At 38.2% G+C, this 17049-nt stretch overlaps 1 protein-coding gene across 1 annotated transcript in view; it reads left to right on the forward strand.

The window, feature by feature from the left end:
- XKR4 (XK related 4) overlaps positions 1-15792 on the forward strand; it is a 211027-nt gene extending 195235 nt beyond the window's left edge. Inside the window, exon 3 of the mRNA XM_053987489.1 lies at positions 14846-15792. Within this exon, the coding sequence (XP_053843464.1) occupies positions 14846-15792 (947 nt within the window). The remainder of the gene's footprint in view (positions 1-14845) is intronic.
- Positions 15793-17049: the final 1257 nt, after the last annotated feature.

Here is a 17049-nt window from a genome sequence, read left to right on the forward strand (position 1 = left end):
TGCTAGGTTTCTGCAAAAGTGTTGCATTTATTCCTTGGCTAGTATCAATGCCCATTATATGTTGTTTCAAAACAGTCCGAAATAGCTATAGAAAAATCTGAAACTTATTACAGTATAAACAGGCCAGAAGTGTGAAGAATTCAAATCAAATGCTAGAAGCTCAAACTATAATTCATCTTGGTATCCTAACATTAAAACTTGTAGAGACATAGAGACAATCTACTTGCATACTGAATGGGTTTCTGATTAATGTGAAATATTTTTTCCCACCAGTGCCAGAGTGTTTGGGGAAAGGTATTTTGCGTGTGCTCTAGTAAGAACCACAATTATTTAAAAAAAAAAAATGCCTAACCTATTTACTTCATCTCTCTGTGGAAGATCATTTACTCAACTAGATCAGGGCACTTTTTTTTCTCTAACTGGGAATCTGAACTCTTTGAAGTGTATTTTCATATTACCTTTCAAATCTCAAAATGGGCTGGCATTGCGCCAGTGTCCAACCATGACACCTGTCGTGGTGTTGGTTTTGATTCTTTGCTTGGCAGTGTGTTTATGGCATGGCTCAGAGGGCTTTCTATGAGATTTGTTTTCTAAAGAATAGTTATTTTCCTAATTGACTGAGAGGGACAAGTTATCTAAGTGCACAGCAGAGATAAGCTATTTTTCTTCAGGCTGAATGAAGAGTCAGTCACAGTTGCACATCCAAACAACTACCAGAGCTGAAGGGAAATAGCATATTTCCTAGCATACCTTCCTCCAGTCGAGGGCACACACACTACCCTGTTTCCTTTCCAAATCAAAATTAATAAGGTGGACCAGAGTAATGATATTCTATTAGTCTAGTGTATTCACCAGTAGGTTTAGAACTACTTCTTCTGGGCTTTTATCAGTGGTTGCTACTACTGCTGATGTTGAGAAAATACTGGATTTTGATCTCAAATTGTTTACTTAGGTAACTGTTATAGATTGAATGCTTAATTATTGTTATTTTCTTTGTTAAAATGTCTCAGTGATGTGAATTCATAACTTCTTGATCATCAGTGTCATAAAAATGCCTTGCTACTTTGCTGTCAGATCAAAAAAAACCAATAAATAAAATAAATATTAAGTATGCAGCTGACTGTCACTCCCCCCTTTGTGTCTGCAGAGAATCTGATTTACAGTCACACTGGTGTAAAACTAATACTAATTTATCTGCACTTTGAGGTAGATGTTCAGTAATCCTTAAAACATGATCTAAGTCTTCAAATTCCGTTTGTGGGGCCCTCTTTGTGTTCTATGCCAGCCTGAACTATTCATGTTCCAGCCTGGAGGACCCTGCCATGTATGTCTGTAGACACTGAAACATTGTATTTTAACAAAATATTGGAGAAGTAGATGAGTTCAAGAAAAGGAGAGTGCCTATTAATATACATTCTTCAAGCAGCAGAAATAACGAAACCTCATTTCCTGCCTTAACCACTGCCCTGAGAATATATCCATTTTTTTCTCAGATCCCCTGTGTTGTCACACCATGCTGTTCACTCCCTGCTTTATTCTGAATTCTCTCTCATGACTTTGGGTTTGGATGGCTAAGAGGCAATATCTGCTGGGATTAGCTCAAAGTTACATTTTTGTGAATTTGCCAGCTGCCAGGGACATATTTATTCACTTATTAATTGGTCCCTAGCTGTTGCAATAAAAATGCCTGAAGGCATAATAATGCCTGAAATTCAGGTATAAAAATGAAATGTCTGAAGTCCACTATACTTTAAGTGGGAATATTTCTTTGGGCCCTTCTCTAGCTGCTGTGTTCCCTAAACCTCACAGGACTTAGTATCTTTGAGACATCTGTTTCTGTGTCAAAATCTGTTGGAATCAGTTGGTCATACTGAACAATTGCCATAGAGCACACTGATGTGCAGATGCATAAAGAAACAAATCTAAAAATTTTGAAAGGAAGTGTGCACAGAAATAAACATTAATATAGATTATCCTGACTTTAATTCAGCAGAAAATAATAGAAATGTCAACTCTGTACTCAGGTAACAAAGAATTAGAAGTGAGACAGTAGAATTCAGCAAACCTTTTTGTTTATCGGATATCAGGTCTTGTTACCCAGACCTGTTATCATTCACTGACAAGCTCAGAAGTTAGAATGATCACAACAACTATAATGAATAATGTATAAATATTTTTTAAAGTTCATATGACTTAAAATCACACAAGATCTTGAAGCAGGAAGGAATAGAGCTCATTTAAAGTGTACTAAAATCTGTCATCTAGATGGATATGGAAATGAGGAAAGAATAAGTGAGGGAGTGCTCAGGAGCACCTACTAAATGCCTGTCCTTGCTCTCATCTTGTTTGATAGCCTTATGGATGATGACATGTATCATTTGCCAGCTGGGTTTCCAGTGACTGGCATTTCCAGGCTTTGAACAGAGATCTGATGGTAGCTGATAATGCTTAGGACAGCTGCCATCACAGGCCAATCTGACTGACTGGTCAAAACTTACCACAACCAACTAATTATGGTTTAACACAGGAAAGTGTCGTTTACAATCAGAAACACAAACTACACCCATAGGATGGCTAATTGTCTGTCTTAGAAAACAGTAATTCAGAAGATGGCACAGCAGGAAAGAGAGGAGCTTTCTTGTAAGATCTCAGTGTCAAGTTGGCACCTTGAACCTTATATTGATCCATGCATGAAAAGGAAAACAAAAAGGTACAGTAGAGATATTAAAAAGATCAAACCACTTTGAACACCACCAATAAGACCACTGTGCCCTGTTCTGTGACTCACGCTTCCTGGAGGAAGGAGCTACTCAAGGAAATTCAAAGGACAGGAGAAAAATGGTCTCAGAGGCCATCAATCAACCATTGGGATATAAGTCTTTTAGGAACTCATAATCTAGAATATTGGGGAAAGGTTAAAAAAGTAATTCAGTCACTCTCTCTGGGTACTTATACATTTGAAAAAAAAAAAAAAAGCTTAATGACAAGAACCAGGGGAACTTTTTCAATCTTTTAGACAAGCAGCAGAAATTAAAATTAGATTCATTTAAACTTGCAACAAGAAACAAATTTTTGGCACAAGCCACAGATAAATATTGGAAAAGGTTTTCAGAGGAAATTTTGAGTCATTGTTTCGCTTGGTATATTCAAATTGCACTAGTTTTTCTGTCTGCATGTAGTTTATATCTCTAAATATGCCACACATGCAGAATATGTGTAATACTTACCTGCATATGTCATGTGCATATATTCCAACTATATCACTCATAGGTAGATATATAGCTGTAGATCTTCCTTACTGCAAATGAATAACTTTGCAACTAATATTTACAAAGACGTAAATATGAGACCTAAAATAATCCAAGCATGGTATGAGCTGGAAGCAGAATTAATCTTCAAAATACACTGAATATTCTTCAAAACAGTTTGTTAGGCTTTGCTTCAATTTTCATTATCTCCACAGTAGGTGAAAATATGGATTTTCTTTTGAGATGAAGAAGAGGTTAGTGATTGCTTTTTCACTAACAGAAAAATAAGTCTATTTAATGAATTACTGTGAAAATACACTTGAACTTTTTTGAAGTGAAAGAAACATAGTAAAGAGTTTGATCCAAAGGAAACTTCTTCATGTACTAACATGAACTAACAGCTCCAGTTTTTTCTTTGCTAAGTGGGATTGAACAAATACTAAATTGATTTCTTTTTCAGAGTGACACTAATTGTGTTGTGTCCCTGAGCACCATATCAGGCATTAACCTCAACATCTCTTGTGAGCTTAGAGAAGGTTAAAATGCAAACACAAAAAGATGCTACGTATAGAAAATATTTCTTAGACAAATTGTGTCAAAGAAGGTACTAACTTCAGACCAATTTTAACGTGCAAGTGGGAGAAATAGCAGTTCCTTAATGAGGGCTGAAATTTATCCCCTTTCAGAAAGCCAATATGAGCCTATGAACCACTGAAAGCCAATCCTAAAATCATGACTTAAGGAGATTTAAGGGCCCCATGCTATTTTTGCATGGAGTCAATATTTTTTTGCCAGTGACCTGGTCCCTTGTAATTGATTTGTAATAAAACTTAGTATAAAATATTTGTGATATTTTTCATGCCAAGATGCATCTTGGCTTCTAGTCTTGTCTGTGTTGGATTCTGGCCACACGTGGCTAGTGCAATATTCTTTAAAAAAATCAAAAATCTCGGGTGTATTTTAAATATTGATTTAGCCCTTCCTTTTCCAAATCCTCAGCAGAAATTTCTAAAGCCAGTGTGATAGTGCTATTTGTAGTTTAGGATATTTACTATGTCTTGAAAAAAATACTCAGAAGAGATAGTTTGAATTTTCCAGATACTATTTCTGATCTATTCCACCATATTGCATCCAGTATGATCATTTCAAGCTGTTTTGCTTGTGGGATGCATGTGGAAAACACATCAGAAATCTTGGTTAATAGTAAAAATATATATCTTTCATCAGCTCATTTCAGGCTTAGGAAAAATTGTCTTCAGCTATTTAGTACTGAGGGCTTCTGAGTAAAAAACTGATGCCCTGGAAACCTTTAATTTTTAAAATGCTGAAGGTCCATAAAATATTATGCTTAAGTCATTTGAACCCTACAGAACTTCGGCCAAATCAATAGCTGAAGGTAGATAAATTCAGACTGGGAAAAAAAGTGCATAGTTAAAGTCAAGGCATATATCCTTTGGAAGGATGCTTTGTCCCTTGTTTGAAACTTTGGAATTCTTATTCATTCTTTGAATGCAATTATAGGATTCACTCAGTGTTCATGATGCAGTGCTCTGTGGCTTGAATTTTACACTAATTGTTATTGTGCTATCTCACTTTCAATATATCTCTACATCTATGAAGTACATTAGTGAAGTATCAAATTTTTTACATGCTTCACTAAAAAAATTAAGATGGTGAATTTGTTGTGACTATGTTAAACTAAAACACAAAAATTTCATAGGTACTTCCTTTTCCAGAATGTGTACTTTTCTCTATAGGCATTGAAAAACTGTTTGTAGTAACCTTCCAATTCTCCTGGGTATTTGGTGCATTCTTCTCCCACATTTTCGCATTAAATCTCAGGAAATAATGTGGCAGCTTTGATTTTCTCAGACATCCATTTTTGAGGCAGCCAGTACATTGTAGGTCACTGGCAGGTGGCAAGACACCCTTCAGAGGAAGGAGGGTTTACAGTATTTTGAGGAATGTTTCATGTATCCCTGTGCAAAGAAAAAATAATTTTCTTGAGTGGAAAATCTGTATCTGTCCTGGAGGGAACAGGTACAATGTGGCCCCTAAAGCCATGACCATATGTACAGTTTGTGCATGCAAAAATACATTGGCGTGAGGTGATTCATGCGATGGGTTGACCTTGGACTGCAGACAGACACCCACCCAGCTGTTCATTTACTCTGCTTTCTCAACAGGACAGGGTGAGAAAAGACGATAAAAAACCTTGTGGGCTGGGGTAAAGGCAGGGAGATACTTCACCAGTTACCACCACAGGCAAAGCAGATTCAACCTTCAATATAATAATTAATATAATTTATTGCCAGTGAAAATGTGGATAGTGAGAAACATGGACTAATTAAAGCAAGATTTCCCCCCTGTATTCCCTTTTTACCAGAATAAACTTCATTCTTTCATCTCTGACCCTTATACTTTCCCCTTCCACGTGGAACAGGATGTAGGGGAATGGGGAGTTGCAGTCAGTCTCCCCCCATTTTCTCTCTCTTGTTTCTTTCTCCCCACACTTTTCCCCTGCTTCATCATGGTATCTCTCCTACACACTATAGTTCCTTCAAGAAAAAACTGCTCCAGTGTGGGGTCACCAAAGGCCATACTTTCCTTCAAGAAATATCCAGGGGCTGCAGGCTGTAAATACTCTCCATCATGGTTCTTCACAGGCGGTGGGAAATTACCTGCTCTACCATGATTCTTTCCCAGAGTTGCTTGGAGAACCTCATCCCCTTCCTTCTTCTCTCACCTTTGTGCTTACATGGCTGCTCTCTCATCCTTATTTCCCCCCCTCCTCTGCCTTTAATTTTTAAATGGACATTTTTAAATGTCCATTCTTAAATATGTTTTCCAGAGGCATCAACATATTGACTGATGGGCTCAGGTGCATTCTGTGGTGGATCACTTTGGAGCTGGCTGAAACTGGCTGGAAATAACTGTGTCGCACATGGGACAGGCTCTGACCTCTCTTCATGGAGGCTACCCCATGTATCCCCCTGCCAACACTTGGGCACCTGACATCCAATTAGAAAACAGTTAGAAAACAATTAGAAAACAGTTTCATGGTGACTTGATTAGGAAACCAATATTGTTTGTAGCACCACCGTGCTTTCACTTCAACAGACTTATTTCCAAATTTTGTAACCATTTCAGTTCTAGTTTTGTATTGTTGTTCTGAGAGTTGTTAGTCTGAAGTTTTACTTTCTTGCCCTTTTTTGATGTGTGGGTTCAGTCCACACCTGCAGCAGTGTCAAGCCAGCCACCAACATCTGGCAGGCCCCCTGCCCTGTGAGCTGAGAAGAATGGCATACAAACCTTAGGGCAGGTGACATAGTGACTTTGCAAAAGAAACAAATGCTAATACTAATTTTCTCCCTATTTGTGCTTATGCACTCTCATAGACTAAGTAATATCTATTTTTTTTAATTGTGTATTCTTTAAAGAAGACTTAAATAATCTAAATGGCCTTTACTGTGTATGTCGTCGGGGTGGGGGGTTGGGTGGTTCACTTTAATATTTTTCCAAAACATTTCCCATTAAAAAAGTTCCAGTTGATCTTGTTAGATGCCATGGAATGAAAATCTGTGTGGCTGGTTCCTCCAGCCACAGTGAAATAAATATATGAGGACAGAATTTATACAGAAGCTGCGTAAGCAAAAGCATATAAAAGCTCGACAGACGAGTGCTGGTAAAATCGCAGAAATGTGGGCCAACAGAAAGGCATTTCCTCAAGAGTTAGGTTCTAACAGGATTTCTTACATGTCTAGTAAGCTCCATCTTTTTCTTTTTCTCCTGCTGGGTGGCAGGGAGAAGGGCTGCTGCTGCTGCCATAGGTGCTGTGGAAGGTGTCCATGTACACAGTGCATTGGACAGAGCAGTGCAGGTGGAGCTGTCTCCCGTAGATGGTGCCCTAGATTTAATTTAGCATGAGGTTGTCATGATGTTTCTTAAGAGCTAATGGCAGGGGATTTGCTCTGCTTGGGGTTGCTGTAGCCTCCAAATAATCCCTTGATTTTTGTAAGCTACTTGCAGCAGGCTCAAGCCATTGAAAGCCCTGAAATGTAGAAATCACGGAAATGAGCCTGGAGTCAGTGGGTATGTTTGTGCTGCACATACTTCACTGGAGTAAAAGACATCAAATTACCTAACAGCGAAGGAGTCTAGCTGTGAAAGTACAGAATTTAAGTTTAGATTCCTAACAGGCAAAATGATCTCATGCTGTCTTGCCAAGCCTGGCAGCACACAGACTGCACAGTACACATGAGTATCTGGCCATTGTCACTGCCAGTGAAGGACTGGACTTGATTGGTGGCTAATGATGACTCCTAAACTGAAAGCTTTAAGTATAACACATCTTTAGTAGAGCAAGAAACTAAGAAATCTTAGAAAAATGTAATTGAAGGGGAAGAGATCACCCAGCATGTGAGCTAGTAACTGGCCTTAGCTGGGGTATTCTGACAGTGAGACTTTCATTCAAGTATCTGAAAAAGCCAATTTCTTCTACAGATAGGGAAGAAGGTAGTGGAGCTTTTGGTGTCTGTGAAGAAAGAGAGATCTCAATTACTTACTGTGGTCTTTTGAAAGACAGGAGAGAGCCAACTTTCATGGCTCTTGTGGTCCCAGCATACCAACTTGCCTCTCTCTATCTATGTTGATTGTATTCATAGTTTCTAATACAATTCCTGAAACATTAACAACAAAAACTGGGTAAAAGAGTTAGTTTGGATTTAGGGGCAAGGCAAAGGGGAACTGAGCTTGATTTTATCTTGAAATAAAATTATGACCATCGTCCATGTATTTAAAGCTATGACCAGCTCAGCAGATGCTTCTCAACACTGTCTAAAAGTTAGATTTGCTAAGGTAGATAAGATTCTGAGTGCAACAGCAGATAAATCATTAGGCAGGTGTCCTGTATAGACCCTAAGAAACTGCTGAAGATGCATACAAAAAGCCAAACTTTTGCCAGTTAACCATGTTCCTCTACAGAGTCCAAACCACTGCTGGTAAAATATTAAGAGTAGGTAAAATGAGTAAATTTGAAAGTAATACAATACATAGAGTATTTCTTGATTTTCAAGGAAATGAGAAGTTGTTGTGGAGAGGCAAATTAAAGAAGCAGCTGGAAGTTGTAACACCAGAAGTGTCTATTGAAAGCAGCCAAGAAGAATCATGGAAGACATTATTCCTATATATATATGCTAGCATGTTCTATGAGTATTGTGTAACACATAGGAGGAGTAATATCCGGTGTAATTCCGACTTACATTTCAACAAGGAAGAGTTCCTGACACACATTATGCTGCATTAATCTATCTCAGTATGCAATGGAAGAAAGCTAAACTTAATGTTGGCAAGCTGATGAAACCATCTATGTTGCCTTGAAAATCCCCAGCTATGAATGAAGCCTGTGGCAAAAACTGGAAATGTGAACCACTGGAGACTCATCCTCAGACACTGACACTCCCATGTTTGTAGGTAGGAAACAATCTGAGTGTAAAACCACAGGAGTGGAACATTTAAGTTGGGTGCCATTTCAACCTAGACACAATCAGATATAGTGGGAGTCAAGAAAAAAGAAATTAGTGCTTTTCTGACCTCAGGAAGCTTATGTCAGTTGAACAGAAAGCCTTTGATCTTGGTTTATGGTAGCTAATATATGACAAACTTGTTGACATGGGAATGTAATAGGATTATTTTGGTAACATGTTTATGGGGAAATAGCCCAGGCGAAGGCAAGAGTTTATCTTATTATCCTTTTAGAAAATAGGAACACATGAAACAAAAAAATTGAAAACCAAGATTCATCTTTAGGTTTCATCTCACAGTATTGATCAGGGAATGAGATCCGTGAGAATGAAACCCGTACTGACAACCTGGACACATGGTCCTTGATATGACCAAAAGCTGCCCTTAAAACTTTCAAAGCTTCCTGTGTCCTAAACCACATATGGAATCACAGTATGTACACCATGATATACATTGTTGTCATATGCTGTGTTTGGGAACAAAAGAATTAGTGCAGAAACCCACAGACTATTTTCAAGCTGCCTGCAAGCCTGCCTCCACGTGAATCTTTAGCTTGTGCCTATACTTGCAGAGCGCTGTGGCAAAAGATGTGTAAATATAGCAAGACATTTTCTGAAGCTGAGGGGATACAGTCATGATGTGCTATTTCCTAAAGGACTTAGATGTGAATATTAGAGATCCTTGGCTGTGGTTCAGAGATGCACCTGGAAGCTTGGATACGTGTAATGTCACTTCTCCAGCTGAGAAAGAAAATCAAAAAATACACTTTCTGCGGCGTGGGTTTTTGCTCTCCCCGGCTGCACGCGGCTCTTGGGAGCCCGGCTGTGGCGTAGCTTCCACGTGCTGCCGGCGTTTGCTGCCGCGGGTTCCCGGACACGGCTCCGTGTCTCGGGCGCGTGGGCTGGCCAACCGCTGTTACCGTGCGCTAGGGACCCGGCAAAGAGGAAGGAATTTGTCCATTTACTCCGTGCTTGGCAGGAACGGTTTATTGGTCACGTGGCGCGGTTCGATGGAAAGACGCGACCGCTCCCGGCACTCGCATGGGAGAAAATGGCGTCTGACTGCCGGCGGGATAGGGCTTTATAGAGGGGCGGGGCGAGAGGATCCACGGCCTGCCGCCCAATAGGGGCGGCTGCCGTGGCGATGATGTCAGCAACCGCGACCAACCAGAGAGCCCCGTAGGGGCGGGCGCCGAGCCAGAGCGGGCTGAGCGGGATCGTGTGGCCAGCACGGGGTTTCCCGGGGCCGGACGGCAGAGTGGTTACAGGAGCAGCACAGGGGTAAGAGCCGGCAGCAGGCAACATGGGGGCAGAAACCGCGGGGGGGAACAACGCGGGGGAAACACGGGATTACAGAACTTGACTTATTTTAACATAAATTAAAAACCCTAATCTAAACCCAAACTCCGGGATGCAACAACTTTCTTAAAATAATGTTTCAAAGTCTCACATCCCAGGCACTGTTGTCACACCTAGATGTCCTACTGCATTTGGTATTCCTGCTTTTAGATTAATTTACTCCTGGAAATGGTGAGATGAGGACAAGTTTTAAAGGAAGGATGAAGCAGGCAGATGCCTTGGCAGGAGTTCGATTTCTGAAATCAGGTTGAATGTCAAGGAGCACTTTCTCAGATCAGTTCATTCATTTGTAGGGTTTCCAGCTTATTTGAGCTGTTCTGTCCTTATGCTATATAGGATTTATGTACTGATATGATTAGAAAAAAGTCATTTATGGACCTTGATATACCTTTAATTTTCAAGTCCAAATCGGGTTTCTCACAAATGCCATTGAGGAGAATTCCATTGATTCTCATCTAGTTATTCAAGCTTGCTTGCTTCCTTGAAACAATATTGCATTTATGAATGTATTCATCTCTGTATACGTTATCTTTTCCCTCATATGCATTTACTTTCACTTGTGAAAGTCATGTGTATTAGTTTTTTATCTTGTCTTTAATGAGCTGTAGTTCATTGTAATGTATTATGTTTTACATTTAAAGTATCCGTAGAGAAATGCCACAATCTATAAAATGCAAGCACATATCTTATATGGGGAAATTAATAATTTCAGGGAAAGAAATTAAAGTTATGATTGAATCAAAGCAATCCTGTTCTTTGTTTATCAGACAGAAAGTCTGATATACTCTCACTATGTTAAGAACATCCGAAACTCATCTGTAATTAAAAAGATGTCATTCCTTTATACAAATAATATAATTAAGTAATGCAAACCATTCACAGGATAAAAGAGGCTAAATTGTATTTTTCACTCTAAACAGATTATAATTAGTTCCTGGCAGAATGTTGTCCTGATACAATGCACTATTTTCTTGCTGTTGTGGCTATTGTGGATGGGCTATGCTGCAAAGGCTGAAAGTGGGTATGTACACTCCCACTCTTTGCTTTTTAGAGTCTTTCAGGTGTCCACTTTAGAACCATATAAAAGCATCCTTTTGCTGATGCAAATTATGACGTTTTTCCTCTGCAAAGCTTACGTTCCTGTCCTCTTCAGGACAGAAGTTTAGAGATCAAATCATGTACTGTGGAAAATGTTTAAAGGTTCAGCTTTAGAAAAGAAAGAAACAGGAGCATGCCTTCATGCTTCCTAAGGCCATTTTAGAGAATTTCTGCTTTCTGGTTCTTGTAGCAATCTGTAGTGGGTGAGCTTATAGTTACTTGTTTACATATTCATTGGGAATGGCTATTTAGTCTTAATTTCCAAGATCAAGACCCTAAATATAAGACTCATAATACAAGGAAGTCAAATACACCAGAAAGCTGCTGCAGTATCCAAGAAGTGTGCAGAGACTGCAGATGAGCAAGTGGGAAAGCTGGTTCATGAACAGTGGCTCCACAGATTTTGTCCAATCTCTGTTCATTTCTGAGTGGCAAATAAGTCTTCCTGACTGCACCTGCATTTCTAAATTTTTTTGTTTGATAGTAATAGAAATTGATTTTATTTCCTCTTTGAAATAGCGATAAAGAGGTTTATATGAACATATACTCAGCAAAGGCATCAATATATTCTAATTAATTAATTATCCATTTAGCGCTTCAATAGTTCACTTTTTTTCTAACCATTCCCAGTGAATTATTTATATAGTGACATTTATTAGCAAACTGCCATTTGCATCGCTTTTACATCATTCTTCTCATTATTAATTTACTTTCAATAATTCTTTAGTGCTTGGTCTCATCAATAAAGAAAAATGGATGGAGCCCATGAAGCATTTAACTTTATCTTAATTCTATATCCCTAATACCATTGCCAATAGCAAAAAGCAGATACATAATATATTAACTGGCAACTCCTCCCTTTTGTACATTCCCTTGTCTCCTTTTCTCTCCTGTATGCCAGTATCCCTGAGTTTGTTCTGTAAAAGTAGACTATGATTTCCTATTAATGACTATTTAAATAACAGAATTACATAGCTATTGTACTTGCTTCTTTATGTTCCAGACAGTGACTATGAATTAATTAGCATTAGAACATTGGAAATTCCTATGAGTTTAACATTGTATTTTGTGTGAATTATTGAATGATTTTACACTTCCTAATGCAAAACTGATGATATCTCTTCAAACCTCTGGGGAAGTGTGTGAGGTCATTAAAGTTAGATTTGCAAAGAAAATATGTGGATTTCTTGCTCATATTTTTTTTCCTGTGCTGATAAGGCTATTCTTGAGTTCTTGTTCAGAGTGGCTTTTTTGTATAGAAAGATTCTTTATCCTATTCATCTACCCTTCCCAAATTTTCATTTCATGAAGGAAATGAACTGTATTTTTTTTTCAATACTTAAAACATTCCTACAGGAAAACAAGAACTTACATTTTCAGCTCCCAGGGTTGTCATCAGAGATAATGGATACAGAAAGGCAGCTCAGTGTGAGAAAGCAAATATACACATCAGAAATCAAAACACCAATTTATACCATGTCTCTTTCCTGTCTTCATTGCTGATAGCTTATTTTGTCCAGGAAGGAAGATTCCAGAAGTAACTTCAGTGGTTTTTCATGCAGGCCTCTGCATGGGAAGAAAAATTACGAAGTTTTATTAAAAATTCTCCCTGGAATCCTAAGCTCACTTTATATTTCTACTGATTATTGTTATTACTTTTGTTTTTAAAATGAGGGGGTTTTCAATTCATGGATTCAAGGAAGCTCACAAAATGATTAGCACCCTGCCAGAGAGGGAGAAACACTGGCAAACAGAATCCCTCCTGAAAGCAATGAATCTCTCTATACTACTTACTGAGCAAAATCTTAGTGTGTTATGCCAAGTGAATTGTTTAAATAGATTTTATCTCCATATCTTAATTTTCTTCCTCTTTTAAAATAATCTTTTTTTGTCTTCTTTCAAAGTAAATAGCAACATGTATTTAGGCTTAAATTTACCATTTTTATTAATACAAGTTCTTAAAATTTATAATATATTTAAGTAATATATTCTTGATTGCTAAGTTCTAAAGAAAGTTGTTTAATTGGGAAAAAAAACTGCTGGCTATGCATCCAGACCAAATCTTGTTGAAATGATTAAGCAGCTTTTAACAGAAGACAAAAGAAATGTTTTCTTCATGTCAGTTTGATTTACTTCAATGACTAGTTCAAAGTTAAGGAACTGCTTAGAAATAGAATAAGCTGAAGCATCATTAGCATTAAATGGCCTATGAATAAATTCTCAGTCTGGGATCCTGAGACTTATGAATTCATTCATTAGCTGTATGTAAAATTAGCTTTGGTAGTAAACCAGTTTTAAATATAAAATGCTTGATACATTTTTCCTCTGTATACATTTATTGCAATTTTATTTAAAAAATAAACACACTTGAAAGGCAAGGATTGTGCATTTCAATTGCAATTCCCATTTCCATCCAAAGCAGCTGGATACAAGTCGTAAGTAAATAAAAATTAATCTTCTGGTAAAGAAGAATTATAATTAATTTCTACCAGAATGCTATGTAAGTATTTATCATTTGAATAATTGTGCTGAACTATACCATTTTTTAAGTGGGAATATAAGGTGTTTTTCTGGTAGTGTATGGAAGCAACAGATTAGTTTAAAAGTCAGATTTGTTTCAAAACACCATTTTTTTTCCCTAAATTTACCTACCGACAAGAATCAAATTCCCTTGAGGAGAAAAGAATAATACACATTTAAAATAAGTATGGAAAGGTCTATTTTTTCAACAATTATTTTACAGTTTTTGTATTTTCACAAAGTTAATGTTTTAAATCTTATGATAAATAATTTCATATTGAATGCTTTAAATATTTGTCAGGTTTTACTAAAACATTATAGTTTAGAGCCTTGTAAATAGGCAATTCTGTGATACATTGGAGATAGAATGGCTATAAAAATTAAAATACATAGTGCCCTACTTTAGGAGCATCTTTACTCACTATTTTAATTTAGTAAAAAATTCCAACATTTTAAAAATAAATTTAATTTCCAGATGGAAGAAAATGAATTCTAACATTTTCTACTTATCAAAATTCTGTTTAAAAGTGGTGAAAATATCAAAATGGGCATTTTTTCCCTCAGCAAGAGTAAGGCATTCAGTTTAAATTTTGATGTAACAAGAGTAACATAAATTTATTTTGAACATGTAGATTTATGCTTACATTGTTGTTGATTTAGTTTATATGTAGATGATGCTGGTATTTTAATTAGAAACGGTTGCTTTATATTAGGCTTCTTTAATGACTTACTAAAATCAGAAAATTCATATTCTTTCTTGAAAACATAAACCAAGGTAGGTCCTCTTAAATCACACAGCTGACAGAGACACCTATTCCTGACTTGCTCAAAGGTGTGTATTAATCAATTTGTTTCAATTATGTAATTGCTAGGGAAGAGGTTCAGAGTGTGGTCTAATAGCTGCTGTTATTTGTGTGTATCCAGCACTGGGCAATGAAATCTCAGCAGCAAAGGTTCATTTCTCTGAGCTAAAGGAGAAGGAAGAGGTTTTATTGTGCCAGTGGTGGAGAACATATTTAAGCAGCAAGGATCTCACTGTTTTCAGCCAAGTGCTGGCATACTAATTATGCCTTAACTGCATCTCCTGTTTCCTCCTAGGTCTTACTGCTGCAGCATCCCTTGTATCCCTGGCTTGGGCTTTGGCTTCCTACCAAAAGGCCCTCCGTGACTCCCGTGATGACAAGAAACCCATCAGTTATATGGCTGTTATAATCCAGTTTTGCTGGCACTTCTTCACGATTGCAGCAAGGGTCATTACTTTTGCTCTCTTTGCCTCGGTTTTCCAGCTGTACTTTGGGATCTTCATCGTGCTGCACTGGTGCATCATGACCTTCTGGATCGTTCACTGCGAGACAGAGTTTTGCATCACTAAATGGGAGGAGATCGTTTTCGACATGGTTGTGGGGATAATCTATATCTTCAGTTGGTTCAATGTCAAAGAAGGAAGGACACGCTGTAGGCTTTTCATTTACTATTTTGTCATCCTCTTAGAAAACACCGCCTTGAGTGTCCTCTGGTATCTGTACAAGGCCCCTCCAATCTCTGATGCATTTGCCATACCAGCACTGTGTGTAGTGTTCAGCAGCTTTTTAACAGGCGTTGTTTTTATGCTAATGTACTATGCCTTCTTTCACCCCAATGGACCGAGGTTTGGGCAGTCACCAAGCTGTGCTTGTGAGGACCCTGCCGCTGCCTTCACCCTTCCCCCAGAAGTGGCCACAAGCACACTGCGCTCCATCTCCAACAACCGGAGCGTCACGAGCGAGCGGGATCAAAAGTTTGCGGAGAGGGATGGGTGTGTGCCTGTGTTTCAGGTGAGACCCACTGCACCATCCACACCTTCCTCCCGGCCACCAAGGATTGAGGAGTCTGTCATTAAAATCGATCTGTTCAGGAACAGGTACCCAGCATGGGAGAGACACGTGTTGGACAGGAGCCTGAGGAAGGCGATCTTAGCGTTTGAATGTTCCCCTGCTCCTCCACGGTTACAGTATAAAGATGATGCCCTTATTCAGGAGCGCTTGGAATATGAAACCACATTGTAAACAAAGCAAAAACACAGCTTGGAGCAGCTCCAATGTTACTGTCCAAATTAAGGGTTGACAGTAGGGCTGTAGGAACAACTAAACTGCGTACTACAAGTAGAGCAGCAACCTATAGTGTTCTTAGTCTGGCTATCATCATGATTATCATTTGATCCACTGTGTGCAGTCTGTCTTCAGGACACTGATACAGCAGCATCATCTGAAAGCCTCAAAAAAACCCAAACCCCGACCCACACATACAAATCAGTTACATCAGCAGGGGGAACTCACCCACCCCCCCTTACTGCTATGAAACTCTGACTGCACAGTACTTAAAATCAAACCAATAGAAAGGCTCTGACCAGAGCCTTCAGCTTCAGCCAGTAATGCATTTTATTTTAGAAATGAATGATTGATATTTCCATAATCAATGGCAAAAACAAAAAAAAACCACACCTTTTTAACTGAATAACGGAACTGTAGCACACAGTGTTGCTGTTAGGAAAACTGTTTTCTGGGGCAAAAACCAGGAGCTTAGTAGTCTTCAACACTCCCATAAATCAACCATTCAGGTTAGAATAGGTTTGCAAAATAGTTCTTAATTAAAAAGAAACATCATCATGTTTATAAGGCTGTCAGTGGAAAATAAACTAAATTCTGATTAACTAGGTCATTAAAATTAACACTACCACTACCAGAACTGTTTGTTTTCTGTGGAATTTCGAAGTCTTTTTTAAATGCAATTTAACTTCTTGGTATTATTTTCAACAGAAACTCAATGCAGTTCACTTCTGGTTTTGAGGAGAAATAATGAGCTCTAGCACGTAGTGATATTCATTAAATGATAATCATGATTCAGTGTTCAATTTGCAAAAAAAAATGTAAAAGAACAAGGAAGTATAGTTTTCGTATTCTAAACTTTTTGGAGGACCCCTTTCAGATATTTCAGAAGAAACCACAAGGAGCTGAACACACTGAAACTTCTCTGTTTCAGGACTGAGAATGCATGATTCAGTGTGTGAATGTATGCAGGTGTGACAAGAGACTGACATGCCATACCCTTCTAGTGCCAAACATTGTATAACTGCAAGGTTGATATTGCCTGAGGGACACAACAAGTGGCACAAGCCCTACCAGAAAAAGAAGCAGGAAAGACCAACCAAGCTCTCAATGTGTAGAGACAGCTCTGATTTTTCCCACTCAAGGTGAAAGTGATGTCTTTTAAAGGCTTTCAGCCACCTCTTAGTAAGTATATTCACCGAAGTATAATATAAACAA

This window comes from Vidua macroura, chromosome 1, assembly GCF_024509145.1.
Source record: "Vidua macroura isolate BioBank_ID:100142 chromosome 1, ASM2450914v1, whole genome shotgun sequence".
Lineage (NCBI taxonomy): Eukaryota > Metazoa > Chordata > Aves > Passeriformes > Viduidae > Vidua > Vidua macroura.